Below are 25,798 nucleotides of genomic sequence, written 5' to 3'. Positions count from 1 at the left end.
AGGGGGGAGGATGAGAGAGAAGTGACTGAAAACTTTAAATAGATGATTCAGCTCTTACAAGAAGGGAAAAGGGAGATGAGAAAAATAATCTGATTTAAACAGTTCAAATAAAGTGGGTTTTTTCCACATTTTAGTTGATTCAGGGCATCTAGGTAAGTATATTTTAGGTTTACTTGTCATACTGTATGTTTGTCTTTGTCCTATTGCCAAGATACATCAATAATACTGCATTTCATTGTCCACTACCAACATCAAAGCAATTTAAATCCCCTTAAAGGCATGATCCTATTCCTTTGAAGTCAACAACAAAACTCCTGTTAAGTTCGGTGGGCCCTTAATTGGCCGTTGGTTCCTGGGAGACTCGAGTCATTTTTATAAACTGTCAATTTCCAGGATAGCAATGAATGGCTTTCTTAGTAAAAAAAAACAAAAAACAAAACCCAGCAAGTAATGGCAGCTTTTCTGATCAGATACCCAGGTAAAAAGACTATTATACTATTTCCAAAGAAAATTATACAGTAATGTTTTATAAATATTATGAGAGGTTTTATAAAGCAATACAAAACGGGTTCTTGCATCTCAGCATTCCACGGTGAAAACTGGTCTAGTTATTTAAATACATTTTTTGGGCCTCAGTTCAGTGTGTGGGGGCAGTTCCCTTTCTGAACAGAACAAGTTGTCATTAGTATTTGTTTCCGTAGTGGAGAGCAAAAACAAACTGCAGCCTTGCAACACCCACCTCTTAGTGCACACAATCTACCCCCTAATTAATGTAGAAAGGTTAGCAGCCAGGAGCTAGCAGCTTCCAGCAGGTATTTTCAATCTGCCTTAGCAATAGTATCGCTCAAGATCAGCAACTCCACCGACATTTAACAATCTGCATGAAGCCCACCCTGCAGCTGGACAAGACAGAAAGGCCTTCACTCCTAAGGACCGTCGCTGGGGCAATAGCTTCCAGTGCTACGTAAGACCTAAGTATTATTACTCTATGCTTTACAGGAGCCCTTGAATATTGGATGCAAATACTTCAGCTCACTTGCTTAGCACACTTGCCTCCCCTGAGGTGATAAAATGGACTACGCCACTGCTGGAGCCTTTTGCCACTCAGATAAGCATTGCTGCAACTGCTTCAACACTTACAATAATGCTTTGGACAGCACCTTCTATATGAGAATCCTGTCCTGAACATTAATGAATAAAGCCTCACAATGCCCTTTTACAGATGGGAAAACTGAGGCACAAAGCAAGACTTGGCGTAGTGGTTCATGGGAAGTATGCGGCATAGGTTGTAATGCTGGCAAAAGTCACTGGAGCAAAGAACACTTTGGCCATGCCACCTCTTGTTTATAGCCCACACCCAACATGCCGCATCCCAAGGAGCACTCACAGGGTACTATCCCTCTGGTAGCCCAGGGACTCGTGCCTTTACTATTACTTGGGGATGGTGTGGGGCTCCTAACTCCTACTGGTTCCCTGCATAGTGTTGTTTACTTGGGCTTTGTGGGAGGGAGGTGGGCTGACTTCACTCTTGATTTATAACAAGACAAAGCATGACTAAATAGAAGAACCATAATAAGTCTATTACTATGGTACAAGTGGTAATTATTACACTACAATATTGACAGTTCCATTCGCATCATAACTGACAAAGGGTTTTTGGGTGGTGGAGGGAGAGCTTGGGTCTGATTCCCCTCTCTGTTACACAAGTAAATTAAGAATAACGCCACTAAAGTCAATTGGAGCTGTGGGTTGTTCAGCACTCCTGAAGATCAGGCCACTGATTTTAGAACCCAATTTGGCAAAGCAACTAGAGACACATTTTTAATGGTATTTAGTCCCATTCAGAATAATAACTAAATCCCAATAAAGAGTTGGGTAGGTGCCTACTGGGATTTTCAACAGCACCGGGTATCTAAGGCCTATTGAAATAAATCTTCAAATCCTTTAGAAGACAATGTTTTAAGATTCAAATATTTAATGTGACAAGAACACTTAAACTGTTAGCATATATCGACAAGGGTGCATTTATGAAAAAAACTTAAGCAGCCTTTAGTTATTTAGGCCTCTTGACATGCATTGAAAAGTGATTAAAATAGACTGCTTACAGTGCAACTCTCTCAAAGTGCAAGCTAGGGAGAGTACCACAGTTCAGTGACATCTCCTGAGTCTGCACTCAGCTTCCAGGAGAGGGAGAAGTAGAAACCATTAGAATCAAGGATGAAGTTACCTGGCCCAACATCCACCATCAGAACAAACCAGGCCCCTGCAGCTTTCAGGGGGTCTGGGATGGTTGGGGTGGGCGCTTGGGTTCCCAACTAGGTTTTCTAGCCTTTCAGCTACAAGGGTGGGATTGGGAAAAATAATGGCAGCTCTCCAAAATGCCATTCATTCATGGCATCAAAATGAGCTGTAATTCCCAAGAGACTGTGCAGCCCACAGACCCAGCTTTAGTCTTAAGCCAAACTAGAGCTGAAAGAAATTTTCATAGAGAAATGTGCTTTCATCAAAATATGTCTGTTTTAGGTTCACAACATTCTGTGAAATTAGAACAACTTTAAATAATTTCTGAACTCAATGACATTTCCCCCCAAACTTTCTTTAGAATTAGGATGGTTGTGAAAATTATGCAGCAAATGCCTGTGCTCACTTTTCATACTTTTAACTGGGTTGTTCGTGATTGGTCATAAGTCACATGGTATGAGTTCTTGTTCTCGGATTGGCTGAGCCTCTGCAGGTGATCTTAAGGGTTAGTAGAGGTCATTTTGACTAATGTCCTCAGAAAGCATGTCTGAACTTAATTCACTCTCTCTGAGTGTAAGTGGCAAGGAACAATTTACTGTTCTGTAGTATAGTGTTGTGGAAAGGTCATTCACAGGCAACCTCCAAAACCATCAAGGATTTGAGGAGATCAGTGATCTTGAGAAGACTGCAGAGGGGCAAGCACATCTACCAAAGATGCAAGGGGGGGAGTAGCAGGCCATCTGTCCTTCCTCACAAGAAGAAATTGCCAGGTCAGGGTGATGGGAATTAGTAAGCTTTTCCACTGCACATGTATAGTAGTCAATTTTCAATCATTCCTAACTTAATTAACTAATCGTGTTAAGTACTGATCAGAGACCTATAGTGGTTGCTGTTAGGATACCACATAGTAACATTTGCTTCCTATTGTAATTATGGGGGAAACTGTGAATCCCAGATATCTTCGTATAATAACAATTGGCAAATAGTGACTTTTTAATTACAATTTGACTGTAGTCAATGAGGTCCTGCTCAAGAAGCCAACTGAGGTCAATGGGAGGCTTTCTGCCTATTTAAATGAGCACTAGATCAGGCTATGTTTCCCTGTCAAGTTGTAGGTGTCACAAGTTCAATGCTTTTTTGATTTATCTAAAAAAAGTGGAAATAATTGTATGAAACACAAAATGTGTGGGGTGGGAGTGGCGGCTGGGTTGGAGAGGAGTGGCAGAAAGGTGGTATCATTTCCACAGGACTCAGACTTGGCTCAAGGGATTTTCTTAAACTCTCCACCCACAAAAATTCACTGCCGGGAGATCAAACCTGGACAATGTAACGGCAAACTCAGATGCATACACAGCAAGTCAGTTTACTTGTACCTTTATGGAGAATCAGCCTGTATTAATGGTGAACAAATCTAATCACAGTGAAAGTCTGTAGGAAAGCTGGCAGCAAAAGCTGTGAATCTATTCAGTCATCATGTCAGACTATGGGGAAACCAGATGTGCTTGCATTCTCCCACTGAGTCTAGTCAGCCTCAGTCCCTGTGGCATTAAACTGTTATGGAAAAGGGAACAAATACAGCATACAGAGACTAATCCTTTTTTTTAGGCTGGGATTTTGAAGGGGCTTATGGGGGCTGAGGGCTTAACTCCCAATGAAATTCAGTGCTTCAGTTTAAACCCTGAAATGCTAATATCTCATTCCTGACAAAATCAATTTTTTTAAAATAATAAAGGTTGCCAGTCTTGTCCTGCATCCAGAACTCCTACTGATAGCAGTGGAATGATCAAGGGCAGAATACGGCCCTTCACATGTGCCATCTGAATCTTCTATTTTTAAAATCTCAGGGCCAGATCCCCAGGCAGTATAAACCACCATAGCCTCACTGAAATGGCAGTTATGCTGCTTTACATGAGCTGAAGATCTGACCCTCAGCCTTTAAATTCATTTTGGACAGCAATCGCACGAGGTCTGATTCTGATTTTATGCTGGTGTGTAACACCATTGACTTCAGTAGAATTACTCCTGATTTGCACTGCTGTGAGATTGGAGCTGGCTCATAAAAGAGCTACTACCATTTCTCTCTTATTTCTAATTTGACCTACATTTTTACACATATTAGAAAAAATATTTCCCCTCACATATGCACACATTTCAGAACCTGTATATTCAGTTTCAGTCTAAATGTTTCCCCCCTTCCCAGGATTTTTCAACCGAGAAGGTAGAAATAATCAGAGAAGCCCAGTATCAAAAACATCTCACTAATGTCTATTGTAAGTTGACCCAGAAATATACACAGGTACATGGGTACTGCATATAGATGTACCTTACATACTCAAGCTCCTTTTCTGGGTTATATTTACTATACTCTCAATAACAAGCCAATTTTATTTTAGAGCTTTTCCACATCACTTTCCTTCACTCAGTCTACCTGACGTTCTCTTCATTAAATCTGCAAAGCTTTTTTTATGAGCTTTCTTCTTTTTTCTTCCAACTCAGATGTAATTTAATGAACTCCCAGTAACAAATAATCATGTGCACTTCATTCCAGATGGATGAACAAATATGTTATTTAAGCAGTGGATTATAAACGTATTGTACACAGAATCAGTACTCACAGATTCCAAGGGCAGAAGGGACTATTATGATCACCTAATCTGAGCACTTGCATAACACAGGCCACAGAATGTCCCCCCAAAAATTCCTAGAGCGTATCTTTTAGAAAAACATTCAATCTTGATTTTAAAATTGTCAGTGAAGGAGAATCCACCACAACCCTTGGTAAGTTGTTTCAATGGTTAATTACACGCACTGTTCAAAATTTACACCTTATTGCCTGCTTGAATTGTCTAGCTTCAACTTCCAGCCATTTGTCTGCTAGATTGAAGAGCCCATTATCAAATATTTGTTCCCCATGCAAGAATTTACAGACCGTAATCAAGTGACCCCCTAAAACTTCTTTGTTAAGATAATGGATTGAGCTCTTTGAGTCCATCACTATAAGGCATGTTTTCTAATCCTTTAATCATTCTTTTGGCTCTTCTCTGAACCCTCTCCAATTTATCAACATCCTTCTTGAACTGTGGGCACCATTGCTGGACACAGTATCCCAACAGTGGTTGCACCAGAGCCAAACACAAAGGTAAAATAACCTCTCTACTTCTACTCAAGATTCCTCTGTTTATGTATCACAGGATCACATTAGCTCTTTTGGCCACAGCATCTCACTGGGAGCTCATGCGCAGCTGATTATCCACCATGATACCCAAATGTTTTTCAGAGTCACTGCCTCCCAAGATAAAGAGTTTCTTCTGTCATCAATTTCCCAGGGATTTACAAGCTTAAATCCCATTAGATTTTATGGGAATTAACCATGTAAGTCCCCTGTGCATCCAGGGGAGTACTGACCCTCCGAGTAGACTGAAAGTCTAGAATACCAGGAAAGCGTGATCACCTTATGCACATCACCTTGTTAAATTAATAGTATTTTTCAAGATGAAATCCTAGGAATTTGAAATTGTCCGGATGCAGCAGAGTTGTCAAAATGCTGCCTTAATGTATTATGGATTCAATTTTTAATAATAATAATAATAATAAATAAATAATTTAATTAATAAATTGTCAAATAACAGGCTCAATCATAATGTATTAATCAAAGATTATTAATAGAAAATCAATACATCACAATACAGAAAAGAAGATTTTATGTTACCAAACCAATCTGGTGTAGTGATCCCACCGCTCAATCCACTCCCAACTAACTCCAAGAAATTTTCTCCCTTATATACTATGTTCAAGATAAAGAAAATTCCTTTTCCATAACTGATCTACCCAGGAGTTCCTTTTATGATATCTCATATTTCATAATCAATAAGCTAAAGACAACTGCAACCAAGTCATTATTACAGAAAACATCTGTGACAACAAGCAATTCCTATTGAGCTAAAAAACCCTTTCAATAACTCATTATCTCATCAATCACAGAACACATCTGTAATAACAAGTATTCCTTATCAATCATAAATGGTCATTTCTTGGTTTCCTGGACTTTTGGTCATATTTTCTAAAAGTCAGTGGGGTCAGAGCAAGAGATTACACACCTTCCATCATTGATTTAATACATTCTATCATTTGGTCACACTCTAAGGTTCACCCTAAATACAGCACTTTTCGATTATAGGTATGGTGCTTCAGCACTTTGGTTCATTCACAAAAGGGTTCTAGGAACTTTCTGTACAAAGCATGATGGGAGTTTAATATCTACTAACAAATGTATTATTCTGCCAACCAAGCCTTAAAGGTTTAAGACAATAAGAATTGCTTGATCAGGTGTTGTGTATGATTTAGCACACAAGATAGGTTCTTGGATTTAATGGCATAGGATAGGTACAGTATGAGTGGGAATACACACGAGCTTTGTTATGGGCAGTAGTAGTGAAGCCCTTTGTACACAGAGAACTCTATATACAGTTGTAAGCAGAGTCAGGATGAGCTCTACCCTGACATCTGGTGGCGAGTCATGGTGGGTTGTGGAAAAGAACTTCAGGGGCTGATCTCATTTGCATAGGCACACCCACCCTGCCTAGATGGTTACTTTGGCTGCTGTAGGAGCCCCAGTTTCTCTGTTACTGGGGCAGGAATAAACTGTTATTATCCTGATTATGTGACTCAAGGACAGTGGAACTGTACTCGGCCTTTTGTTATGATGGAGGGACTCACCATCAACTAAGCAGCACTCGCTAGGCAAGGGTCATGGGTTCCAAAACGCAGTGAAGGGAAAAAGGTTGGGGACAGGTATTAATATGAGGTAGCATGGGCCCCCTGGTGAGGGCCTTACATGCTAATTGCACTTCCTCTTCTCTCCACTGTGGAATATCAGAGCTAATTTTGATTCTATTAGGAGTATAGTTACAGGCTGTTGAGCTGAATTCACCCACTGAGTTCCCCCACTACAAGCTGAAATCACAAAAGAGCTAAACTTACTAAGAGCTGAAATCACTGAGTGTTGTGTTAAATAGGAGGGGAGCCTGAAGATATATTGTGGAGCAGAGCAGTTTATTGGATTCATGGGGCGGCTGACAGAGCGGAGCCCCATGGAGAGGTGGGGCAATCAGCTTTGAACCACATAAGGTGCCCCTTAACCACCACCCCCCCATCTCCACCCAGGTTGGGAGGTAAAACTCTGCAGATAAACTTTTGAACTCTGGGGCTGCCCTGACCAGGGACAGACACTTTTGTGTCATTGGATTTTGGGTGATTTTGGGTTGCTGGACTCAAGAACCAAAGGGAAGGGACATGCCCCAATTTGCTTGGGGTGGGTTTTTTGCTCATGGATTGTGTTATGAATCCTGTTGGTGTTTCCCGAACATAATGCCACATTGTTTCTCTCTGTTATTAAAAGGCTTTTTGCTACATTCAGACTATGTGCTTGAGGGGAAGTATTGCCTCTTGGAGGCGCCCAGCGGGGGTGGTATATATTTGTCCCAGCTCACTGGGTGGGGGCTCGAGCTGGTTTTGCATTGTCTTATTGGAATGGAATCCCTAGATACTGAACCTGGCCCTTGTTGCTGCCAACTCTGACAGGCAGAAGGGTTACACAATTGTTGAAGGGCTGGGGTTTTGCTTTTTATTTTCTAGTGATGTAAAACCATTTTCTGTTTTTCTCTTTGTAACAAGCATACTCCGAATTCTCAAGAATTAAGCCATGAGGAAGAAAATTTAACTGAAAGATATTTTTTTCATTGTGATTGGTTGATCCGTGCCAACTGCTTTCAGTAACTGCTTATGGTCTTATTACCAGAACAGGTAAATGTACAGGTTACGTGAGAGTCAGAAATTTCTATAAGGTTTTATTAGTACATATGTTTCTGTAAATTCCCATAATATGTGTGTGTGTGTAGAATATTTTCTCTGGATCATGGTAATAAGGAAAGCTCTAAACAAGTGCTTCGTGCAAACAGTCACTGAGAAAATTCTCACACCACCTGCCAGTATAAGCATTTCACTTTCCCCACTATGATTATGGGACAGACACCAAAAAAAAAAGCTATTCCCAAGAAACTGTACAATTGAGCTGTATTCACATGAAACCATTCATTAATGTCAAATCAAAGTCTACTGTACTTTTTGTTTCCTTTTCTTCATTTCAGCTTGTTGAAAGCGATTGCTGTGATCACAAACCTTCCTTTCATGCTTTCCAGCATTATTCTAGTTCATAAGCCTTAAAGAGTGACTTGGCATGTAGGTTTTTTCATTAAAGAGAATGTTGGCATTTTTTTAATCACACACTGTCAGGTTCCTGATTTTAATGTACTTTACTGTATTCAGTTGTTAGGAGCCATGTTTGAATATACATATGGCCCTGTTTCAGCAAAGCACTTAAGCGTATCCTTAAGTACAACATTAAGGATGAACTCCTGGCCAAAGTAAAGTCAATAGCAAAATTCCCATTGACTTCAATAGGGCCAGGATTTCACTGTAATGTGAAGCAGTCATAAGTCTGAAAATGCCATCATTAAGGTAGCCTGTATAATGTTTACTCTGCCCCATTATAGCTCTTGAACGGTGTTCCAGCCACACTTGCTAAATCAGTCCACACAGGAGCCTGACTCTGGCACTGCATCCCTGCCAAATTTCTGGTACCCATCACCTCCTGCAGATGTGCAAATGTTGTCCAAAAAAAAATCAGAAAAAAAATAGCAGAAAGTTTGCATATTTTTCACTCTCTGTATTTGAAAAAGATCTGAACCATTTTATCTGATACTTCCGGGGGGGGGGGGGGGGGGAATCCCTCTTGCATTGAGAACAAATTTTCCACATTTTAGCCAAAACAGCAAAGATTTGAGAAAGTAATAAGAAAATGAAAAGGAAAATTTAGAATGAAAATGCTTGGGCAAACCTAACTGTATGCAAAGATACATACTTCACCATTATGTGAATATATATGTGTGGGCAAGGGGGTATAAAATGATTAAATATTCTCTGATACCTCAAGTTTACAAAGCATGACATAATGACACATTACATAATAGGGTATGTTTTACTGGGAGATCGCTACAAGTTGTGGATGTGCTGTGAGGAATCAGCATGTTTGATCATCTGATGAGTGTATTTATGGCCAGACGCATGTCCCAAAATGTCTGAAACTGTATTATTATGATTATCACTAATTATTAGTATGTAGATCGCCTTTTTACATTTCATTTTTTAAGTTACTGAATGTGTCCCAGAGACTAAATATATTTAAGAATAGTGAAAATGTGTAAATAGTAAATTCCTTTTTCTTGCTCCCTCCTTGTACACTAGAACCATCCCAAAGAGTCCTTCGTCCTGTCACTCAACGTGCCCGTGCCGAGTCAAATTCTACTTTCAGTTACACCACTGCTTGGCACCTTCTGCAGTTGTGTGCACTTGGGTAAAGTCAGTACTGTTAACCCCAAGAGTTTACAAGCCCCCCCCAAAAAAATATATAATATTTGTGTCCAAAACCACTGGAGACTCTTTATATTGGCCTTATGGTTTCTGAGACTTTAAGCCTCACATTGTCCAGATTTTCTTTGCAACCATGAGGGCTAGAACCTTGCCCAGTGTCCACCCAAAAAAATTAAGTTTCTTGCAATATCACAACATCCCAGGTGCCGGGACTTCAAGAAAAAGACCAAATATTGTGAGAGTTGTGATAAAAGCACAAGAGTGAGCAACAATGAAAGTCATGGTAAAATACTACCATCTCTGGTGAGTTGAGTATTCTTATTTGGTAGCATTTTACACTCACTTTCCACTGTGTGTGTGTGTGTGTGGTACTAGAGACTCAGCTGTAATTTTGTATGTCTACACTTCAATCGGGCCATGTGATTGCAGCCCATATAGACATACCCAAGCTAGCTGTGACAGAGCCAGCTCATTAAAAATCAGCGTAGCCATGATGCTGCAGGCGGTTGCATGGGATAGATGCCCCAGTATGCGCCCAGGGTCCTGGGAAGGAGTGTACTAAGGAGGCTATCCCACATTGCTGTGGCTATACTGCCATTTTTAATGAGTTAGCTTGATAAAAGCTAGCTTGGGTATGCCTACACATGCTATAGTCGCTCCTCCAGATTGCAGTGTAGACATATCCAATGCCATTGGAGTTACCCCAGGATAAGCCACTGTAACTGAGGGTACATCTACACTGAATAAGAGGCTGTAATTGCAGCACATGTCGGCATACCCAAGCTAGCTTTAATCTAGATAGCTTGTGAAGCCATGGCAGGACAGGCTTCAGCCTGGGCGGCACAAGCCTGCCCAGGACCCTGGGAATGGATTGAAGGCCGTGCTGCCTCAGCTTTACTCATATTGGTACCCGAGCTAGCCAGATCAAAGCTCACTCAGGTATGTCTCCATATGCTGCAACTGCACCTAGGACTGCAGTGTAGATAGTAGAGTATGTAGGTTTTATAATACAGAAGTATTTAGCTAGACACCACCAGAAACCTGCCATATTGCTCCTGAGTATCAAGGAAAGAATATGGCTCAATCTTTATTTACCAGTTTGTAGTTTAAAAGATCAGATCTCAGAACTGGGCATTTTGAGCCTGATCTAGTGCCCACTGCAGCCAATGGAAGGATTTCCATTGATTACATCAGGCATAGAAACAGGCCCTAACCTGGCACTTGGTTAATCACCATTAAATTATGTAGCTCTAGCTAAATTTATGCTAATACTAGTCCAATTAAGCAGCAGTTATTGCCATTCACTATCATTAGGCTAGATTAGTTTCCTGGGTGAGGGCCTAGTAAAACAGTTATCCCTTTATACCATGCCCAAATGAAATAGAAGATGCTGTACTATCATATTACATTTCTGTGGTCTTCTTGGAGCTGTGTGGATACAGTTCCTGATGTGCCATCTCAGCATTTCTCCGATGGCTCCACCAGCTTCTGCAGAATTTAATCTTTCATTGTTTAAGAGATGTCTAGCCCTCAGCCAAAGAGATTCTCTTGTTTTCTGCATTCCCAACAAGCATTGTAACATCTAAAATTGTCTCTCCTTGGTTTGTGTTCTAAATCATCACATTTCACTCTTCATTCTGTTTGCAGAATATTAAACTATAGCTCCATGTGCCAGATGCCAAGTCTGGGACAGCAGGAAAGGCAGGCCTTTAACATGCAAGTGGTTTGTGACATGTCTAGAGCAGTGCAAAGGAGTGTCCAGGAGAATTCCCCACTATGTAGATCCTAAAATGTAAAGCCGCAACATAGGGGATACACAGGGCTCCCAGCTGGTACTGGACCCCAACATCCACATGCTGCCAACAAAGCTGTGGGGCTTGATTCTTCATCACCCTGGATCTTGTGTGGTCGTTTACACCTGTGCAAACTGAGTGCCATATAGAGTGGTGTCCTCCTACTCCTGCATTGCATTCCCTCTGCAAAGGTGTCAATAACAGCAGAAGGTAATGGGCAATCGGGTCTGTAGTGTTCTTAACATCCTGAAAATATCAGACAAACTGCCAGGGAACTCAGTTTTATCTAACACCTGGATCTGAACCACTGGCACCACTGAGAGTCAGGGTTTCTAACATGAAGTTTACACCGCCAAGCCTTTGCCATGAGTGGAACCTTAAAGCCCTACCAATGCAGTGGGTGACAGTCTTCTCCTGGTCAATCGCCTTCTCTGGATACAGAAAATACTATTGCTAAATAGTCCTTTTCCCCAGCGACATACAGTCCCTTCCCTTCCTTCTCTGTGATATCCTGACCCTCTCCTATTCCCTGCCACCCCTCACCAGGGTTGTGTGGAAGGCAGTAGACCTAGGATATATTCCCCCTTGCAGTGATGATGCATGTGGGCGCAGAAGAAGCCAAGCACCACAGCAATCCTTTGGAGCAGGGAGTACTCCCTTCCTAATTCCCTCCAGTGAGTAAATTGCTCAAAAGGAGATGGGGCCAGGCCCCCACCCAACCTTTGTAGCTCCCCATCCCCCCCGGCCCCAGCCTGCCAAGCGCACTCACCAGGAGAAACACTCAGCCCCTACCCCAGTACACACTAGGAAGCTCCAGAGTAGGTTGAAGTGTAACATCTCCTCTGTGTGTGGTGTAGCTATGTGCTGCCCCAGACACAGGACTGTTTAGCCTCCAGTTTTTAAACAAAGCTCTTTCTTCACATAGTTAACTATTGTCCACTGGGCCTATAGTGGTGTCAAACTTTTGTCCACTAGAAGTCAGCCTGTTCGTGTCTCACAACTATTTATAGGTTCCTTTTTTAAAATCTGTTTTTGTTTCAGATTTGTCACCCTGCTACTCACTGTCAACGAGGTTTCACTGGCATCCGGGCTAGTAACAAATGAAGCACCACCGAATGCTAGTGACTGGCACCCTGTAAGGCCATGACACTGAAGAGTGTACCAGCTGCTCTCTGTTTCATCAGTGGCTGGCTTACTTCCAGCTTTGACTTCCCATTTAGCAAGGTAAGCCCAGTGCATTTAATAGTCTCTGAGTAAGCATTTCATTGAAAACTCAATGTTACATGTGGCCTAGACAAAAAAGCTATCAAACGTAATAGCCAAAAAGGGGTGAGGTGGGCAAACGGAACACAAAACAACCAATTGCACTGTTCAAAAATGAAAATTTTTGTTGACCATCTGTTTCTACAGTTAATAATTTATGCCTTTAAAACCACAGGGACATATCCTCAGCTGATGTAAACTAGCGCAGCGCTGTTGAAATCAACGGAGCTGTTAGATTGATTGGCACTGGCTGGCATAGTATGTAAGTGAAAGAAGATGGGGTGAAATTCTGCCCCACACTCACTCATTCCTGTGCTGTGAAAAGACCAAAGCACAGCAGACCCACTGTGGGGGTGAGAAGGAATGGGAATGTGGACAGTTCAGTGGAGATGTGTGGGCATGGCCATTGTGTCTGACAGGGTTTGTCTACACAGCATTGTAAACCCTGGGCTGTGGGACCTGGGCTTGCAGACCCTGTGTTTTCAAACCTGTGTTTGAGCACCCATACTGCATGGTAAACCTGGGTTTACAATTGCTGGACCCAGGTCTCACAAGCACATTAACGTGTCCACACTGCACAATGCAGACTGTCTGACTCAGGTCTGTGGCTTGAGCTGCATCCACACTGCAAAATGATAGGGCTTGGACTGGAGTCTCAGCGGACTTGGGCTCCGACCCTTTCCCCTAGCAGGGTTCTAGGACGTGGGTGATTACAGTCTCAAGTCAGAATGATGGAAGCAGCCAGGGCTTGGGCTCAGACCTGAATCAGAGCCAGGATAAGTGTGCAATGTAGACATAGCCTGAGCCATGCATCAGTCCTGTGGGAGTGATGTCATTGGCTGCAGTCACTACAGCCTAGTATCTGCAATGTAACTATGGGGAAGCTCCAAGCCCAGTCTATTGCCCACTTTCAGCCACCCATTTTTTCACATCACCTATGAGACAGACTTTGGCCATGTGTGATGACTATCACCTCTGGGGATCTGGTAATGAACTCAGACCTGTGTTTTGCACAAGTTCTTTTATCTGTATCTATACAGGTTATGGTGCTGCACCAGTGATGGTATACACACATTCCTGTGTGACACCGAGAACAAAGCTAACCAGCGAATCAAATATATTTATAGCACTCGAAAGCCATGTTCTAATGAAGCTTATACTAAAATATGTATCAGTAATTGGATTCATTAAACTTTAGAAGAAAACAAATGAAATAAATGAGTCACTCCTGCTATAAGTCTATTTTTAGTATTCATACGTGTGTTTCAGTGTCTCTCGGTTACTGAGTATGATACTGTGAAGAGTTTGTAGGGTTGGGGCAATTTTATTTTTCTGGGGGAGAGGAGAAAATGGTAGGGGGAGGTTTTCCTGAGCCTCCTATTCCTCCACTACATCTTTAATTACCAGTGCCTTAAATAGACTTTCAGACTGAGGGGACTAGATACAGCATGAATGCTGTTCTGAAGTTGGTCCACAGGGTTCACTTGAGGATGATGTGAGGGTCTTACTTCTTCCCAGGGGAGAGGTATGGCCTTCGTACCAATCGACATCCCTACAAGGTTAGGCACTCGAGACCTCAGTGCAGATCCTACTGCAGAGCAAGCTGGGAATTTTCCATCAGAAAGATTTCCCAACAGAAAATGCCCTTTTTTGCAAAAATCGATTTTCCTTGGGGAAATTTCAGTTTTGCTGAAAAATGTCAGTTGGACGTTGGGAAACATCAAAATGATGGCTCCCCTGTTCGGGGCTTGGAAGTCTCTTGTGAATTTCACTAGTGTGATATTTTTAACTTAATCTTCTAATAATTTAATGAGGTAGGCTCCAAAAGCCATATGCAGGCATCTGCCAGATCTTAAAAAGTACAGCGCACTCAACAACTCACACTGCAGTTGTATTTCTGACATTTTGCCCTGATTTAGGATGATTTTTTGTTTTAAATGTGACTTTTTATGGAAGTGGAATTTCCAGTTTCCAACTAGCTCTATCCTACTGTTTTGCAGCATGTTGAGCCATCACTATGCATTGACCATGTTACCTAAAGATAAAGGTTGGAATAGGATTTGCCAAAATGGGAGCCTACGGTTAGGCTCCTACATCTATGTTTAAATATATAGGCATCTCCCTCAAAAGTGCTGAGCACCCAACAGCTCCCATTGAGCTTCATATGAATTGTTGAGTGCTCAGTACTTTTGAATCAGGCAGGTGCCTGAATATGGATGTGGGAGTCTACCTCATTGAATTATTAGCAACACAAATACAAATATTATATCATTTTAAAAACCTTTACACATCTAACTGATCAGGAATCCAAAGTGGCCACTACTACAGAAATGTTTCAAAATTTGGCTTTTTTTTAAGTGTTGTTATTATTCACTTCAGGCCAGATCCTCAGCTGGTACAAATGTCCATTGCTCTGCTGACTTCAGTGGAGTTACACCAATGCGAAGATCTGGATGGCTGTATCTTTTAAAGACATGAATTTTGAATTATCACTCCAATGTGGCTTTGAAATCATTAACAATTCAGTAACTTTTCAATAAATCACAATTGAGTTACAGACATTGTGGGCTGTTGAATTTTGAAGTGTCTATGTTGTATACGGACACAAGAAAATAAATACTTTGTGGAAAATAACAAGCCTTGTCCTATGTGTGATACTCTGACCTTTCTGCATTTATGCATAACTAAGAGTACACTGTGAATTAAAATCAGGGCTTACTCTGTTTGAACAGGAAGTAAGCGACAAAGAGTTCTCCCTTAAATGTTTTATCTCAATGAAAAAAAAAGTTGCCAAGGCAGTTCTGAAACATTTTCAAGAACCTCCTTAAATATTCTTGAGGATTTGATCCTATATTTATTTTAAAAAAACCTCTTCATATTATGCAATTGCAATAAACATGTATATAAATTTCCCTAGTGGACATGCATGTAAAGAAAGTAAAGGAGTCTATAGGTAAGAATAACTTATGCTCCTGAAGTGGAGTACAGTAAGAGATTTTTAGAAAATAGCACAGGATCCAGTTGTGTGTTGCGTGTAAAATGTTTGCAAAACAGCATCCCTTCCTGAAGCTTCTACTTCAGATATGTGTGAGACATGTGCCTGGAGAGAGACACTCTCTTTGAAGTATGTCAGACTGTAGCAGAGCCTTGCCTAGGCATTTCAGCTTAGCTTACAATAATACACAAAGGCTGAAAACAGAGATTTGATGCCAGAATTTAGCCCACTGTTTAAAAAGTGTCCTCATATTTCAGCAATCTCTCCCTTGCACATTAGGGGCCACCTCACTGTCTGACCGTTTGGGCCTTGTCCACCTATCATTTGTATTTGGATAAGTTCATCACTATTAGTCCCTCATGCTCCAAAACAGGTCTTTCATTGTAAAGACAATGCACGTACACACCGACACCACAGGTGTTTTCCTTACACACCTCATGCATTCACCTTGATTTACATCTTCCCTGCCTTCTGCTGCTTGCATAGTTTTAGGACAGAACTGGTAAATTTTACTACACACAAGCAAGAAGTATGGCAAACACAGTATAGTACAAGCAGTGTGGGATGTATGGGGCAGTTGGAGTGAAATTCATCCCTGTAGCAAGGCACAGCACAAGACCATGGCACTGCTAAGAGCTTACAAATACCAATCAAATAGAAGAGGGGTGAAATTCACCCCTGTGCAGAGAGCCCATGCAGGTCTATGTATCACATTAGGCCTGATTAAATATTATTTCTACATTTTAAACTGGGGCTTCAGTGGTACACCGAGTTTATTCTGGCTTTCTGCGCAAAGATAAAATTTCTCTTGGAAGAATTCCATGAGTGGTTTGAAAAGGATATACTTTTGATAACAGCCTTTCACAGTCCACATAAGCAGTAGATACACCTTGTGCTGGCCCTCTGCACTGAGCTGGGTTTTACCCTTGTGGAGCATCTGTGCTATTCTGAAGAAACCCCACAAAATTGCTCTACAAATTGCATTATGGAGAATAAACAGATATCGCAAACATCCAGTTTTCAGGAACATTAGCCAACACCTCAGTTATCCATATAAGCATGGGAATGGTGGAATGAATATTCTGCTGTTTGTGTATTGATAATTTATAGCCATTGAACTGAAATCCTGATCCCAGTGAAGTAACTGGGAGTTTTGCTATTGATTTGAATAGGGCCAGGATTTAACTCCCATGTTTTGATCCTTTGGCTCCACCTGTCATCTTTAGCAAGTTTCAGAGTAACAGCCATGTTAGTCTGTATTCACAAAAAGAAAAGGAGTACTTGTGGCACCTTAGAGACTAACCAATTTATTTGAGCATAAGCTTTCGTGAGCTACAGCTCACTTCATCGGATGCATACGATGAAGTGAGCTGTAGCTCACGAAAGCTTATGCTCAAGTAAATTGGTTAGTCTCTAAGGTGCCACAAGTACTCCTTATCTTTAGCAGGATCTGTCTTCAGGCCCTGATACTGTCTCAGTTTCCACTTCTTCCCATTTAAGCAGACTTCACATCGCAGATGGTTTTTTCCCAATAACTCTCCTCTTTTCAGAAATCTGGTTTATTAACAATAAGCTCAAAACAATGTATCTTCCACTCACCCTTCCTAACGGGCTCATACCTTTGACATTGGGTTCTTAGTTCGGTCCCTGCTGAGGCTTTCCTCCTAGCTGGTTCCTGCTCCTTGTAGACTTGTCTCCCAGGCCTTCCATCTAAGAGCTCTGGAGAGTTACTCAGCCTAGGCCTCCTCCCTAGCCCTTTCCTGACTTTCTTCCCACTTTTTGATGGACCACTCACTCCCAGATCTGCTCTTCTTAGAGTCTTCCCGGCCAGCCAGGTTCCTAGTCACATGATCCTGGTACTTTGGTCCCTCTACTGAGGAAGCAGCCCAACCCCTTAAAAAGTCAGCTCACCCTGTGACAAAACATATTCCTCCAAGCATTGGTGTTTGGATTCTGAAATTACACATGTGCAATAAGTAGTGTTAATCTGCATTAGACCATCTTTTTTTTTATATATTTTCTTACTGTGTGAACACATTACCAAATTGTGTTCTATGAATAAATCCTACCAGTGCGCATATTATAACAATTATATTCAACAATGAGTTATACATCAGCCGACCTGCTTCCTAATCAGAATGTTGAAGATACAGCTGATATGCTATTATCAAAAGTACATCATTTTCAAGCTATTCAGGGAATTCTTCCAGTGTATTTGATCAGTCTATTCAATTTGCCAGATCATAGCAGGCATTTATTTGTCTTTAAAGTTTTTTTAACCATAAGTATAAGAAAAAAGTATGGTTTAACAATACGCTTGGGAACATGTATTTGAATACAGAAAATTAGCTAAGGTGACTATGGAGTAACAATTGTACACCTTGAAGTGATGTAACTTTAATAACGTTTTTAATCACCCACAGAGTCAATTATTGAAGGTTAAAATTAACCCCGTGTGCAGTGCACACACATGTTCTATGCATAAATTGAGCAACAAAGTCCTCAAAATGGGACCGAAGTTGTATATAAGCTTTGTGCGGGCTCTCTTCACAAAGATGAATTTCATCTGAAGTGAATAATACACATTAAGGAGTGGGTTTTTTTGTTTTGTTTTTGCTTTAAATAACCACACTTTTCAGTCGCTGCAGTCCCTTTGGGCCAGATAGTACTCCCACTGAAGTTAATGGATTTTGCCATTGAATTCAAGGTCACTTTAAAAGTGAAACAAATCCCAAACAATTCTGACAGCAGATTAACAAAAAGGACTGCAATCTACTAATGATGTCAAGATAACTGTATTCTGAAAGGCCTGAGCTACAAATAATGAGCTCAACCCTACAAATCCATCCTAGAAAGGGTTCCCTTTGACTTGAATAGAAGTTCATCATGCGGAAGACTTGCAGGATCAAAATTTCCCCACCAACAATTAGCTGTTCCATAACAGTCTTGAAATAAACTAAATTATTTTTGGTAGTTGTTTTTTTTCCCCTATGCTTCTCCCAGATAATCTTGTATGAAATTAAATATGCCAGAGGGCAAAGGGACATGCTCTATGAGGTTTAATCCAAAATCCTCATGTTTTTCTGGTTTTAAATATTGCGATTGATATCCAACAAGTAGAGTGAATTGTACACCCCACAGGGAGAATGGGAATAACGTATTGCAATAGCCTTTGGTCAGCAATGCCATCTCATAGCACTTGCATTTCATTCCAGCGGTTCCCGGCTGGGACATCATCAGACCCTCGCCATATGCGGAGCCTTATAGCTCTATCATCAGTTTAATATTTCCATAGGCACTGACACACACACTGCTGTTTGGATGCTCTGGGGATGTGTTACTGCACTTCCTAAACATTTGGGGGCGGGGGAAATGGTGGCCTGTCGCCTTACCATGAACCGTGCTGTTGTCACTGTAAGGGGCAGGGGCAGTCCTGCAAGTTTTTCATTGAAATCCTCAAAACTTGCTGCAGGACAAACAGACCTACAGTGAGGAGGGAGGGGGGGGTGTATTTCCCCATCACCCCTCTGCACCCCTTCCAGCGATTGCCCTTGGCTTGGGGCCCCTCGACCCTTGCTAAAGAGCGAACCAACTGGGTACGGTGTGAGAGCCGGAGACCTGGGCCTCATCCCCAGCAGCAGCAGCCAGCGACAGACCTCTGCCTCCTAAGGGGCTGCAATGTACCAGCCTGCAGCCGGCAGGAAAGGCAGGCGCCTTCCCGGCCCCGATCGGCGCGGGGAGGGGCCAGCGCGAAGGCATGGGCGCGGAGCTGGCCGGCCGAATCCCCCGCCGCGCTGGCTGGCCCCGGCTCCCCACTAACTCCGGCTGGGCAGCCGCACAGGGCAAGGGCAACGGGCAGCTGCCTTGGGCTCGGCCAGGCGGCGGCGGCGGCAGGCGTTCCTGGGACAGACACTGTGCCGCTGCGACAGGGGAGGACGAGGCTGGGAGCTGAAGGAGGCGCAGTGAGCATGCGCCGCCAGAGCCACTGGCTAGGTTCTCGGTCCAGGTAGCAAGGCAAAAAAAAAAAAAAAAAAAAAAAAAAAAACAAACCAACCACCAACCCCACGAAGCAATTTATAGCCCGCCGACGCTGTAGTGTGTGTGGCTCTCCAGCACCAACAGGTAGGAGGAGAGGGGCTGGAGGGGCGGCGTTGGGGGGGCACAGTGCTGGCGCGGCTGCTGGCTTTGCGGGGAGGGGGGAGTGAGCTGCCTCCCCCGGGTATTTTGTCATTCTTGTTATTTTATTATTTTCAAACTAAACTGCACCATGGACGTGCCCACAGACCATGCATCTTCAGCCGGGCTCCGTCTGAGCGGCCCAGAGCCGGGCAGGCTGGGCGGGCGCAGGGCAAACGGGGCTGCAGAGCACCCGCAGCACCCAAGGCGCCCTTGCAACCCAGAAGCAAGGCTCCCCCGGCCTCGCTGTGTAGGTGTGTGCATGTCGATCTAGCTGTGTGTCGGGCAGAGAGGGGAAGGAGGGGGAAACTGGGGGGAGAAGGATTTCATGGGTTTAAAACGTTGCCACGATCCGATCAGCCTCTGTTTACACAGCAGTAATCAGGCGCTTTGTGGATGGTAAGAATGGAAGGATACTGGTGGAATTCAGTGTGAATCTCCTTTGTACACCCGAGGTGGCATAGGAAGCACCTCATGTGAATAACGGAGGAGCCTGATCATACTTGCAGTGGCTCTTGTCCCTGGGCTTTGGAAAAGCAGCAGGCAATTTTTGATTGTATTTTCTTTTTTTTTCTTTTGCATGAAATGTATTCAGTTGCAATTCAGCCGGAGAATTGGTGTAAATCGTGGAGTCCTAATTAACTAAAGGAAGATCTGTTCATTATACCTTTATTTAAGCACAGCCAGAGACAGCCCTTTCAATGGAAGGGAATTATTTCTTGGGTGTGTTTCCTTTCTCTCCTTCCCCCCTCCCCTTCAATGTTTACATTTACCAGGGTTTAATAATAATGTTGGGGCTTTAAAGATAATGTTGGGGGTTTAAAGATTTGTAATAATAAAGGGGGGGAGGCAGAAGAAGGACGGGGGGGGAACCTTTAAAGCACAGTGCTGTTGTCTGTCTAGCATCTGTGTTTATTTCAAACCTAAATGACAAAATCATGGTTTACAGGGGAAAAAACAGTGAATACCATTTTCTTTTACAATGTGCATGAGCTAACACTGTGATTAATGTGCTTTGGTGACTTGGGTTAAAAAGCATAAATTCTGCAGGGTTTCTTTGGGTATGATCCATATCAACACAGCAGCTGCCTCTAAAACATTGACAAATATGTAGATGTAAAATAAATGTAGGTAATGTGCAAATATAAGTGGCCTTTTAGGATTTTTTTTTAAGATGCCAATGATTATTTCCTGGAGTTATGAACTGGGGATCATTTTATTCATAAAGCCTTTGAGGCATGACCTATAAAATTGTATATTCTACCAAATATAAAGTGTATACCAAATATGATATGTTTGATCAGTTCAGGGGCTATAAACAAGCCAAATCTATGATATTACAAACAAGTCAAAATGTTATACAATAAGTATGCAGGTCATATAAAAAATGCCTCATGGTATATAAAAACAAATAGTGCACAGATTTACAACTTGATTTGGGTCCCCATAAATTAACATCTTTGTTAGCACTTTCTGACATCATTACTTGTTAACTTAAGAACTGATAGCTCACTTTTTTTTTTCAGATATTTTGATGGCATGACAAGTCAGAAAGAAGAAAAGAGGATGTACTGTATGACTAGACACAAGATCTGTTCTGTTTGTGGATTACATTTGCAGTAAGATGTATGGATCTATTTTTCCCTTGTTCTTATATATAGATCATAAGACTTGACTGAGGCAATATCCATATCATCCATCCATCTATGGCGAACTACAGCCATGCAGCTGACAACATTTTACAAAATCTCTCTCCTTTAACAGCCTTTCTGAAACTGACTTCACTGGGTTTCATAATAGGAGTCAGTGTGGTGGGTAACCTTCTGATCTCCATTTTGCTAGTCAAAGATAAGACCTTGCATAGAGCTCCTTACTACTTCCTGTTGGATCTTTGCTGCTCAGACATCCTCAGATCTGCTATTTGTTTCCCGTTTGTTTTCACCTCTGTAAAAAATGGCTCTACTTGGACGTATGGGACTCTTACTTGCAAAGTGATTGCCTTTTTGGGGGTTTTGTCCTGCTTCCACACTGCTTTCATGCTGTTCTGCATAAGTGTCACCAGGTACTTAGCTATTGCCCACCACCGGTTTTATACAAAAAGGCTGACCTTCTGGACTTGTTTGGCAGTTATCTGTATGGTGTGGACCCTTTCTGTAGCTATGGCTTTCCCCCCAGTTTTAGACGTGGGCACCTACTCATTCATTAGGGAGGAAGACCAATGCACATTTCAGCATCGTTCTTTCAGGGCCAATGATTCTTTGGGATTTATGCTTCTTCTTGCCCTTATACTCCTAGCCACACAGCTTGTCTACCTCAAGCTGATATTTTTCGTTCATGATCGCAGGAAAATGAAGCCAGTCCAGTTCGTTGCTGCGGTGAGCCAGAACTGGACTTTTCATGGCCCTGGAGCCAGTGGTCAAGCAGCAGCTAATTGGCTGGCTGGATTTGGAAGGGGTCCCACACCACCAACCTTGCTGGGAATCAGGCAAAATGCAAATACCACCGGCAGGAGAAGGCTACTGGTCTTAGATGAGTTCAAAATGGAAAAGCGAATCAGCAGAATGTTTTACATTATGACATTCCTCTTTCTGACCTTGTGGGGTCCCTATTTGGTAGCCTGTTACTGGAGAGTTTTTGCAAGAGGGCCTGTCGTACCAGGGGGATTTCTAACAGCCGCTGTCTGGATGAGTTTTGCCCAGGCTGGAATCAATCCTTTTGTCTGCATTTTCTCCAACAGGGAGCTGAGGCGCTGTTTCAGTACAACCCTTCTTTACTGCAGAAAATCCAGGTTACCAAGGGAACCTTACTGTGTTATATGAGGGAGCATCTGTAAATCTTTAGCCTTGTGAAACACTACCCTTTATCTGCTAAGCAATTGTGGCCTGTAGCCATGTCTTGAGAAGAAAACCAAGAATGGGAAGTCAGCAGCTATAAGGATTTGGGCAACATTCTGCAGTCTTTGCAATAGCTCACCTATAATCCTATTTGAAACCCAAAAGTGTTCCTGCTGACCACTGGTGAAGGTTTGTAATTAAGAACAAAGGACTGAACCACTGCCCTGAATTCCTTTATGTGGTTGAAATCTAGATAAGGATTGCAGATGCTAAGTATCAGTGCTAAATGCTGTGTATATCACTACATAAAATAAGACCATCAAAACGATTAGCATTGGACATCTTAATAAGTTAAGTTGATATGAGGTTAATGTGTTGATAAAACTAATTTTAGACATCTGAAGACGTTTAAAACATTTCATTCAATTATTGTTTTGCAAAGACTGAAAATTGGGGACTCGTAAGTACCGTAACTAATTAAAGATGTGCCATGCATTATTGGATTATCACACTGACAAATCTGTTTGCCTTGTGAGTGAGTTTTGGGGAGCATTCCAAAGCAGTATTTTTGTTCAAATTAGACTTTACTCTTTTTTTCCAAATATATTACTCTTTCTAAGTACCATTTCCTTAACAATGAAATTACTAGCATTCAACTGTATTCTGTGGTTTTTGCTGATTTGGTATAAAGTTTATTGGCATCTTATTTATGTTTTTTAAAAAGCTAGGTATCAGTCTGTTAGGCAACGTTAGCCTAGGTAATACCCAGTCATAATTGAATGGTCATAATTATACAGAATAAACACATGTTGCCTTAAAGGGTTATCTAGTATCTTCCATTTTGTTTAGCAATGAAGCAAATAAGCAAGGAAAATTGAATCAGTAACTCTGGTCAGTCATTTGGGAGTGCATGAACGATCACATAATCCTCTCTTTCTTTTTTACTGCTATGGTTCCCAAAATCGGTACGCACATCACTGGGATGATATGATATTTTTTCTAGGTGTGCTGCCCATTCTAGTTTGCTCTGAGAAACACAGGCAGTTGATGTATGTTTATATTTTAAGACAGCTGTCATAGGGAGACCGCAGCCTTGGTATGATATCTTGCACAATTTTTGAAGCATTTATTCTACTGAAGGCACAGTCTTGTTTATACTTTCTGCACATTTTGGTGTATTGGTTGTTTTAAATTCTTTAAGTTTTAACTTGTGGAAGCATATAATATGATTTCTAGTATTTTAGAAATACATTAGAGTCTGTGAGTCTTTCCTTCTTTAAGGTACAGATGTGTGGATTTCAATATAAAGTTGCATTTGCCAAAATTTACCTGTGTAGCCTGTTAATTTTCTTGGAATAAAATTTTACATTTTTTCCAGTTTTATACAGTTAACCTTTTTTATTTTGTCAAGTGAGCTAGCATGAGATTTGAGAATGTAGCCATTATGGATTATTATTCTTTGCAGTCACTGTATTCGCAAACTGTAAATGCATGAATGATGGGGAACACAGGATTGATAAATGATATTATCTACAATAGCACTGTTGTGTAGTTTATCATAATTATCCCTCTTATCTATTCTAAGATGTCAGTTATATTTAAAGGTACAACACAGTATTAGACATAAACTTCACAGTTTAATTTTGGTAAGTGTATACATTTGAAGCACAACATCATGAGTCTGTCAGACATAAAGAATGTTGGTTTTCTTAAGGTTTGAAAGAAAAGACTAGTGGTTTTAATTAAATATTGGTGTACTCTGTCATTGTAGTTTTATGACCAGCCGGGTAATCCAAATATACACAAGCAGCAGTCAGTAACTGAAATGCTTAAGTTTGTATGGTAACATTATACAGTGTGTATGTAGCAATTCAGAGAGTTGTGTCTATATATGATCAGACAACTTGATCACAGATTTTTAGTGAGCAATCTGTTTATTTGACCTCACTTACACTTTATACCAAGGTTGATTGGTTGAGAGACATAGTTTAATATACAGATTTGAAACAGAAAAATCACTACACTAATGATTTGTCATTGGACCAGGAATATTGCAGATCATAATTTGAAATGGGACCAAGAAAATTCTAGCAAAAAGGCTTTTTTATTACACTGAAAAAGGCTTTGAAATTAATATGGCTAAAAATTTGTCTAAAATAGCAAAATGGAATAAAAAGTAAATTATATGTTGAGAAAAATTCTGGAAGTTGTCCCACTTAAGTTTACTAAACAGTTGATTGGCAATAACTTTAGTCTGATTTCTATAAAATAGTAACCTTTACAAGGAAAATTGATATTACATATTGTAATAAAGATGTACATACACATAAAACTGTAAATAAAGTTATAGTAGTACATATAATAGGTTCTGAAGATTAGCCAGATAGTTGTCAAGTAAGATACTTTCAAAAACTGCAGATTCAGGCCTGGGCGTGGCTCCTAAGAAAGTCAGTTAGTATTTGCGCATTAACATAATTTGGTAGCAGAAGCAGACCCGAACATTTCAAGAATGCTCTGATTCTGGAGTACTAAGAAGGCTGTATTTACTCTGCAGTGGGAAAAAAAACTATTTAAAATTATTTCCCTGGAAATTTTGCAAACAGTAAAGATGTTAATTAAAATAATAAACAACAAACAAGTCTGAAAGCAATTTTTTTGCTAAATATATTTCTTTTTGACATTAATATCCTTTGTTATACAGTTTGATACAATTCTTTGGACTTTAACAAAACATACACAGTTGTGTTATTACTTGACAAGAAGCCAGAACTATTTTCAAAATTACATTATAAGAAGTCCTATGTCAGAGCTACTTCCTTTTATTCTGTCCCATTATAAAGGAACAAGGGGACATTCAATGAAATTAAAAGACAACACATTAAGTTATGTTTTATGCAACATATAATTGCTCTGTGGAACTCACTGGCACATGATGTTATTGAGGCATATATCTTAAATAAGATTTCTATGAGGATTATATGCTTACATGAATTAAAATAGCATGTGCAGGTATTGTAATGCTTGTCATTTTGATCCTGGTTAATGTATCAACCTCATGCTTCAGGATA

The 25,798-nt window shown here is 41.1% G+C and overlaps 1 protein-coding gene across 4 annotated transcripts; it reads left to right on the top strand.

Moving 5' to 3' along the window:
• Positions 1–19,450: 19,450 nt before the first annotated feature.
• Positions 19,451–25,354, top strand: GPR85 (G protein-coupled receptor 85). Of its 4 annotated transcripts, none has more exons than XM_073328121.2 (2): positions 19,451–19,842; positions 21,423–25,354. In XM_073328121.2, exon 2 carries the CDS (start codon positions 21,603–21,605, stop codon positions 22,713–22,715), a length of 1,113 nt encoding a protein of 370 aa, XP_073184222.1. In that variant the 5' UTR covers positions 19,451–19,842; positions 21,423–21,602; the 3' UTR covers positions 22,716–25,354. The 4 variants fall into 4 exon arrangements, with proteins under 4 accessions (XP_073184222.1, XP_073184225.1, XP_073184223.1 ...); XM_073328124.2 differs by lacking the exon at positions 19,451–19,842 and adding an exon at positions 19,962–20,146; XM_073328122.2 differs by lacking the exon at positions 19,451–19,842 and adding an exon at positions 19,962–20,150.
• The last annotated feature ends 444 nt before the right edge of the window (positions 25,355–25,798 follow it).

Source organism: Lepidochelys kempii, chromosome 1 (assembly GCF_965140285.1).
Source record: "Lepidochelys kempii isolate rLepKem1 chromosome 1, rLepKem1.hap1, whole genome shotgun sequence".
Taxonomy (NCBI): domain Eukaryota; kingdom Metazoa; phylum Chordata; order Testudines; family Cheloniidae; genus Lepidochelys; species Lepidochelys kempii.
Note: the sequence above shows the minus strand (reverse complement) of the source record. Positions and strands in the feature narration are given on the sequence as shown.